General features: G+C 32.2%; 1 protein-coding gene across 3 annotated transcripts; it reads left to right on the top strand.

The window, feature by feature from the left end:
* Positions 1-473: 473 nt before the first annotated feature.
* On the top strand, positions 474-7,004 carry LOC126971854 (serine/threonine-protein phosphatase 6 catalytic subunit). 3 transcript variants are annotated; one of them, XM_050818362.1, is made up of 7 exons: positions 474-618; positions 772-948; positions 1,341-1,486; positions 2,403-2,544; positions 4,199-4,362; positions 5,553-5,665; positions 6,738-7,004. In XM_050818362.1, exons 2-7 carry the CDS (start codon positions 781-783, stop codon positions 6,920-6,922), a joined length of 918 nt encoding a protein of 305 aa, XP_050674319.1. In that variant the 5' UTR covers positions 474-618; positions 772-780; the 3' UTR covers positions 6,923-7,004. The 3 variants fall into 3 exon arrangements, with proteins under 3 accessions (XP_050674319.1, XP_050674320.1, XP_050674318.1); XM_050818363.1 differs by having other exon boundaries at positions 496-618; positions 768-948; XM_050818361.1 differs by having other exon boundaries at positions 511-618; positions 693-948.
* The last annotated feature ends 733 nt before the right edge of the window (positions 7,005-7,737 follow it).

The following is a 7,737-nucleotide window of genomic DNA, read 5'->3' as shown; positions in this document are numbered from 1 at the left end:
TATTCTAATTTTTTTTTATTTCCTTAACGAAATCGTTTTACCCGTGTTTACTACAAACTTCTAACGCAATCCGTGTCCCTTGGCTATACAACAATACGAAAAATAATAAAACAATACAAAACGTTAAATCTAATCGTAAGTAGGTATATTAAATCGTAAAAGACATAATGAAGCAATAGTGAAGTCAAGAAAATTTTAAGGACAGACGCACGAATCGTGCGAGCCAAAAACTCCTTAATCCTTGATTACAGTGGAAAGAAAATAAGTCCACGACATTTAGAGTGAAGAAAGACTTTGCTTCGGGCTTATCATTATAAGAAACTTGAAAAAAGCATACCTTTGACGATGGCTGCATGGCTCTGCCTTTGCCTTTCCCTTTAACGGGAAGAAAAAAATTAGTATTGACAACGTTGACAATGACAAGTAGTGATAACATTAAGAGCTTCAAGTGTCAACTTCGAATTACAATTTGTATTGGTTATTGTCAAAGAATATATCTATATATAGTACAACTCTTTAACGTTATTGTTCTCAAAGTATTACAATTTACAGTAGAATTCGTATATCGTACTAGTTTTTGTTAAGTTGTTTCCGAGTTACACTCATACTTGCTAAAGCGTAAGTTTCAGTTTTAAAATAAGGTACTCTGTGAGCGTAAGTGACGTACCTAATAATAATAATATTATTTCTAGGAAGTGAATTGATTGTAACTGTATTTATAATAGTATTTGCTGCATAAAGAATTAATATTTTTTCTTATTAAAAAGACAGTGTAGAAGAATGATTGCTGATTTAGACAAATGGATTGAAATAGCCAAAAAATGCAAATATCTACCTGAAGATGATCTTAGAGAACTATGCAATATAGTGTGTGATTTACTCCTAGAAGAACCAAATGTTCAACCGGTACAAACACCTGTTACCGTATGTGGTGATATCCATGGCCAGGTAACATATATAATTTACTTAATTTTTAAACATATACCTAACATTTTATTGGTTATGTCATACCCTCAGCAGATTGAGGTCCATGATATTTGCACACCTTGCTACTAAAGGGACAAGCTCTTTGGGAGGCAGAGGTATGTATGTTGTTAACTGAAATTTGAAAATTAAAAGAACATAAACATAATAATATTTTCTAACTTTTTGGGAAAAATGTTTTGGATAATAAAACACACATTAATGGTGAGACATTTGGCAATTTCAAAATTACTCAATTAACAAAGACTTTTGTATTTTAATCATATAAGCAATTCACTGAATACTGTACTTTAAAATGTTTTGATAAGACTTAATGATAATCTTCATCCTTATTGTAATAATATTAACTTTTTCAGTTCTATGACCTGGAAGAATTATTTAATATTGGTGGTCAGGTGCCAGACACTATGTATATTTTTATGGGAGATTTTGTTGATAGAGGATACTACAGTTTAGAAACATTAACATTACTTATGGCATTAAAAGCTAGATATCCTGACAGGTAATGTATGTTATAACTAAAAAGATAAGTATAAATATATATGTCCATCAATGCCTAGTTGTGGCAAAGGCTTCTATAGTACTTTTCTCAAATAACATGTGGAATTTAAAACTAAATGGCTCTTGCCACCTCTTGAAATTGAGGTGGTGTCCACTTGAATTCATTTTGTTAAATACAATTGCAATAATAATTTTCCCTTGTTATTTGTTTTTATTTCAATAAACAATTTTCTATTTGCAAGACAGTTTGAAAGTTAAATTACACCTTTGATAAGGTACCTCCTTCAGATAAGGAAAACTATATAATATGGCAGGTAAGCAAATGTAACAAAAGATATTATATGGATTTTCATCAAACTTTTGCAGGCTACTGCTTGCATGTGATTGGCTAGAACAGCAATTTTAATTTATCACGAAGAAGGTTATCATAATTATGCTCAAATTTCCAAGCATGTTTGAGAAAAAAATTGTTTCTCTTGCATTTTTAAATACTTTTATTTATTTAAGCCTTAAACTACTTTAAATTACCTATACAAGACTTTTAGTCTAATTCAAATTCTAGTTATATTTTATCCTACTGCTGGGGCATGGCCTCTCCCTGTTTCTTCCACAATAATTTTGTCAGCTGTTGATCGAGTTCAGAGTACTATTTCAAAGGCTTTTTCATTTCATTCATCCATCTGCCTCTTTTTCATTTTGCGTCCCTCGGATACCATGATGTGATCATATGACTCCAGCTATTACTCTTGATCTCCTTGTTTTATGTCCTTCTTTATCTTATATTTTTATTTGATACCTTATCTATCAACCTTTTCTTTAAAAAAAATCTTTCCATGTTTTGCTGTACTGTTTTGACTAGAAATACTTTACTTTGACTTTAAATACTTCTACTTTATTAAAATTTACATTATTTCCAGGATAATTTTGTTAAGAGGAAATCATGAAACATGCCAAATAACAAAGGTCTATGGATTTTATGATGAATGTCTTAATAAATATGGAAATGCAAATGCTTGGAAAGACTGTTGCAGAGTTTTTGACCTCTTAGCTGTTGCAGCTGTAAGTATTACAAAATACACATTAAATGTTCAATTTCTACCTCCAACTATAAATATTGCCAAATCCCTTGGTAATGTTAAAATTTACCTTATAAAATACTGATATTGGCACTAGAAATTTGACGTTAGAAATGTTAGCTAGAAATCTCCTTAACGAAATTAAGGCTAGCTTGGTTTAATTTGGTCTTGAATCTGATAAAAATAGTTATATTTCCATCATTAAAAATAATTGTTTTCTCTAATTCCATCATTTGAAGATGTATTTTTTTCTGCTACAATATATATTTATATATTGTGAAAAAAAAATTCAACTTGTTCTTTTACTTTTATTGAAAAGTAAAGACTAGTATTTCGAATATTTACATAATTAAAAATTAAGAAAAGATTTCTTCTATTTCAGTCCATGGAGACTTATTACATGTTTACACTGTTTTCTGCTAGAAAAATAATTATATGATATTTGCCAAGACCCCCTGTGCCCCCTAAGTGAGATTTGGAAAGATTTGGCTTGAGCCCCCCCCCAGAGCACCTTTTGTAATTAATGGAATTAAGAGTCTTGTTGCTTGTGAGATTTTGTAATAATAAGTAACTATTTCAAAAATTTAAGCAATATATACATAAAAATACTCATTTGTGGCATTATTACTGAAATAAAATTATGTATTAAGATCTATATCTTGTTAAATAGCAAGAAAACTAAATACATTAAATTTACAGTACCAAATGTCAAAAATGTAAATGCAAATGTTTTGTTAAACGGAGAGGTGATAGAACCGGTGGAATCTGCTATATTTCTTGGCATAACTCTAGATTCCAAATTACAGTGGGGCCCCCATATTGCAGAATTGGCGAACAGACTTAGTTCTGCAGCATACGGGGTTAAAAAGATTAGACAATTAACTGACATAGATACGGCGCGACTAGTATACTTTAGTTATTTCCATAGTATTATCTCCTATGTTATATTGCTATGGGGCAACACTGCCGATATTAATACAATATTTGTGCTGCAGAAGAGAATATTTATAACCTAGGTCCTAAAGAATCATTGAGAGCAAAATTTAAAGAAATTAACATCTTGACTGTTGCTTCTCAATATATTCTTGATAATATAATGTATGTTCATAGGCACATAAGTGAATTTGCCAGAAACTGTCATAATCATAATGTTAACACCAGGAACAGACATAAACTTATGATGCCTACTACTCGGCTAAGTCGAGTTAGTAAGTCTTTTGTGGGGCGATGTATATGCTTTTACAACAAGATCCTAGAAAATGTTCAAAACAAAAGTATAACTTTATTCAAAAGAATTGTTAAAAAATGTTTGTTTGGTAAAGGTTACTATAACATAAATGACTTTCTTAATGATCACTCATTCACTCCATTCCCAATCTGTGGTAGATTGGGAATGGAGTGACTGCCCTCAGGCTGTTAAATAATAAGTTTAATTGTACAATATTACTTTGTAAACATATTTATTCGATGAAAAAAAAAAGCCCGCTGAGTTTGTTGCGCCCATTCTTCTCAGGTCTGAGGCATTCATTTTGGAATGGGTGGTAGTTTTTGACTTTCAGTGATGTCACATCCTATTTTGAATAAAAATATTTGAATTTGAAAAAATATACCAACACTAATTTGTTTTTATCTTTAAGTTAATAGATGAAACAGTCTTCTGTGTCCATGGTGGCCTTTCACCCGAGATTGCCATGCTAGATCAGATTCGCTGTATTGACAGGAACCAACAAATACCACATAAAGGCGCATTTTGTGATTTACTGTGGTCTGATCCAACTGATGATGAGGATGTTGATGAATGGTAAGAAGCACTTGAAAGTTTAATGTAGGTAACCACATAAAATAATATAGTGTACAGGCAATGATGTTCTATACATAAAGACAAAACATGTTGTATAAAAACAAACATGGAACATGACACAAATTACATTACTGTGTTTCGGTCTGAAGGGTGCCGCAGGTAGTGATATTGCTGGGCAAATGAGACTTAACATCTTATGTCTTAAGATGACGAGCGCAATTGTAGTGCCACTCAGAATTTTTGGGTTTTTCAAGAATCCTGAGCAGCACTACATTGCAATTACCATCAGCATGAAGGTCGTCACATCCCTTATTTTCATTAAAAAAAATTACACTGTATTACAGTATTATTCTAGCTTCAACCGCTATATGTATACATTGCCGCATTTACTGCAGTCGTTTAAAATATTCTTGCTCAATAAATAAAATATAGCAGCAATGTAAGACATTTATTCAGTTCAGGTTACAAAAGTTGAATTTAGAACCCTATTTAGAATGATATGTCCGTATATTATGTGCGTAGAAAGGCATTATGGACAGGTAAAAGTATTGAGGGGGATTTTCCTCAATTTAAGGTTGGTTTAGGTCTAAGTTTTGCACTGGCATACTTCAGATGGTTCAAAGTCAGTAAAATTTTGTCTATACTACTCCAGACACCAATTATTACCTTCCGATGGCAAACATTGTATTTGTTTGTTTCACTTTTAAAGCTTTCATCACAAGCAGTATATTATGTAGTTTTTTTTTGTCTGTGATAACTAAAGCATAAGTGTTCATTTAAGTGCCTTAATTTTGTTTGTAGAAATTTGCAAACAAAATTAAGGCATGGTATGGCAGTTTGACTACACTTTGAATTCAATGTTTTCTGATAGATGACTTGGGAGTGTTTTAAGTTAATCTTTACCAAAATTGTTGCTTAATAGTGCTATAAAATATAAAATATTATGTTGTATTAATAGAAGTATAATATTGTATCGGACATTTTTATATAATTGACCAACATCACATGGGACTTATCATCCCACTGAAAAAGGCTAAACAATCAAACTGTAGATCATAAGCTAAAACCTAACCAATAGGTCCAAAAGGCAATAAATGTATTGAAAGTTATTCGTAAAATCTCAATTTTTCCTTTCATCATACGTAATTTTGTAAACAAATGAGGTTATATTGAAATATTTTTTCTTTTAGGGCTATAAGTCCGCGAGGAGCTGGATGGCTGTTTGGGAGATATGTAACTGAACTCTTCATGAAATTTAATAATCTTAATTTGATATGCAGAGCTCATCAGCTTGTCAATGAAGGTTTGTATGTTTTAAAAATAATGTTTAGGTGATTTATTAATGTGAAAGATCACACAAATATATATACATGAAATGAATAAAGTTTGTAATATAATAGAAATTTAGATATTTTTTCTAAGTACTTCCATTTTGTAATTTTCTCAAGACAACTCCAAACTATAACAAAAAAAACACAGATAATTTATACATCTAGATAGGGGCTCTTGCTGCTAGAGAACCGATAAACACAGGCCAGGTTCAATAATTTAGTTTGCGTGATGAACTACGTCTTACACTCGCGATTTGTATGACACTTTGTGTTAATGTGCGTGTATTGATCAAATCAGAGGTTAACTCTTAACAGAATTTTTTTCGACGTTTTCACAGCTGTAGTCTATCTATATGTATAAATGATCTAAGCAAAAAAATCCATTCATTCCGAACGGATGATTGTTTCTAAAAGAGTCAACAGTACGGCAATGTCATTCACGTTATTCCAAAATATGTTCACGTTAAGCTCCGATCCTATCCAAGCTTTGCTCTAGATTAGTATTCTCCTATCATTCCGTATAACGTTACCTGAATCGGAGCCGCGCTTCAAAGACATTTGAACGACAAGCTCGCTCCAAATTTTTTTTTTGAATAATAATATTGACACACACAAATTATCTTACCCCAAATTAGGCATCGATTACTTTCTTAAACATACACATAAACATCCATGACTCGGAAACAAACATCCATATTCATCATAATATAAATGTTCGCACCTATCGAGATTAGAACCCGGGACCTCTAGCTTAGTACGTGGGGTCGCTAACCACTCGTTATATAATATATTTCGCTATATAAGTTACCAATATTGTTTTACCAAACTAAAATATTTCTACTCCTATTAAAACTAAAGTTTTATCTTGATCACATCATCAGAACAGTCATCGCAACTGATGACGTATATTATAATACCATGGGTTCATATAAATGGGAAATGATTTCTGTAATCTCGTGAACAGGGACTGTATCATTGCTCTTTTGTTAGCGAGAAACATTTCATTGCCTATGCCTCATGCCTGCCATCTGTTTTATTTTTCAGGTTACAAATATATGTTTGACAAAAGATTAGTGACAGTTTGGTCGGCACCCAACTATTGCTATCGATGTGGAAACGTCGCATCGATAATGGAATTTAAAACTGTGGATGATAGAAACGCAAAAATTTTCCGAGCTGTCAGCGAACGAGACGTCCCTCCGCAACATGCAACTCCATACTTCCTATAGTAGTTATGAGAAATAATTGTTATATTAATAGTTTAATGTCACCTACGTAATTTTGTACAATATATATACAATACAGTTACAATTTTATTTATTTTAAAATGGAAACTACGGATATATTATCAAGTATTTTGGTCCTATAAACACATTCAAAATAGATTGAAACTGCACGGTTGTGGATGTCACTTTTACCTCAATGTCACGTAGGTACTTGCTACAAAGCAAATTCCGCAAACCCAATATGATTTTTTCCTGTTACTTACCTTACTTACTTTTCTTGATTATCCCTCCTGACCACGGCGTACCGGTTCGCTCGCTTGCATACCGGTGCTCGTATTTACGCACGTTACGTAGAAGAAATTAGTAGCACTTGTTTTTGAGTTCTCATGCCATAACACTATTTTATTGCTTAGTGTTATCAAATTAGTGAGAAATTAACATCTTAGAGAATGGTTTTGTGACAACCCTGACATATTTTTAGCGACTAGACGTCGGGACAGAGTAAAATGTAGTACAAATCTACCAAACTTTAAATATTGCCTTGTTTAGTAGTACACCGGTGTTTTAAACAAACAAAAACATACACATGTAGCACCAAAATAAGCCGATTAACGTGTACATACATAGCCCCCACGCACACACACTACTACAGGCCGATAGGCGGCCATTATGAGAATTTTCATCGTCTGTGACAGATCAGTTTGCGTTTCAATAAAATATTTTAAATATGCCGTCGTGCGTTGTGATAAAGTGTAAAAACGATACTATATAAGTATTTGTGGCCATATATGACTATTTAAGGGAGAAAAAATTGTGTG

Source organism: Leptidea sinapis, chromosome 24, assembly GCF_905404315.1.
Source record: "Leptidea sinapis chromosome 24, ilLepSina1.1, whole genome shotgun sequence".
In the NCBI taxonomy this organism is placed as follows: domain Eukaryota; kingdom Metazoa; phylum Arthropoda; class Insecta; order Lepidoptera; family Pieridae; genus Leptidea; species Leptidea sinapis.
The sequence above is the reverse complement of the archived record's forward strand: the minus strand, read 5'-3'. Positions and strand labels throughout refer to the sequence as shown.

What these genes read in the sequence shown, in the direction of transcription:
- LOC126971854 (XM_050818362.1), top strand. Translation starts at nt 781, where the DNA reads ATGATTGCTGATTTAGACAAATGGATTGAAATAGCCAAAAAATGCAAA. An exon ending in GATGAGGATGTTGATGAATG is followed by an intron (nt 4,363 to 5,552) that starts GTAAGAAGCACT and finishes TTTTTCTTTTAG; the next exon opens with GGCTATAAGTCCGCGAGGAG. An exon ending in TCATCAGCTTGTCAATGAAG is followed by an intron (nt 5,666 to 6,737) that starts GTTTGTATGTTT and finishes TTTATTTTTCAG; the next exon opens with GTTACAAATATATGTTTGAC.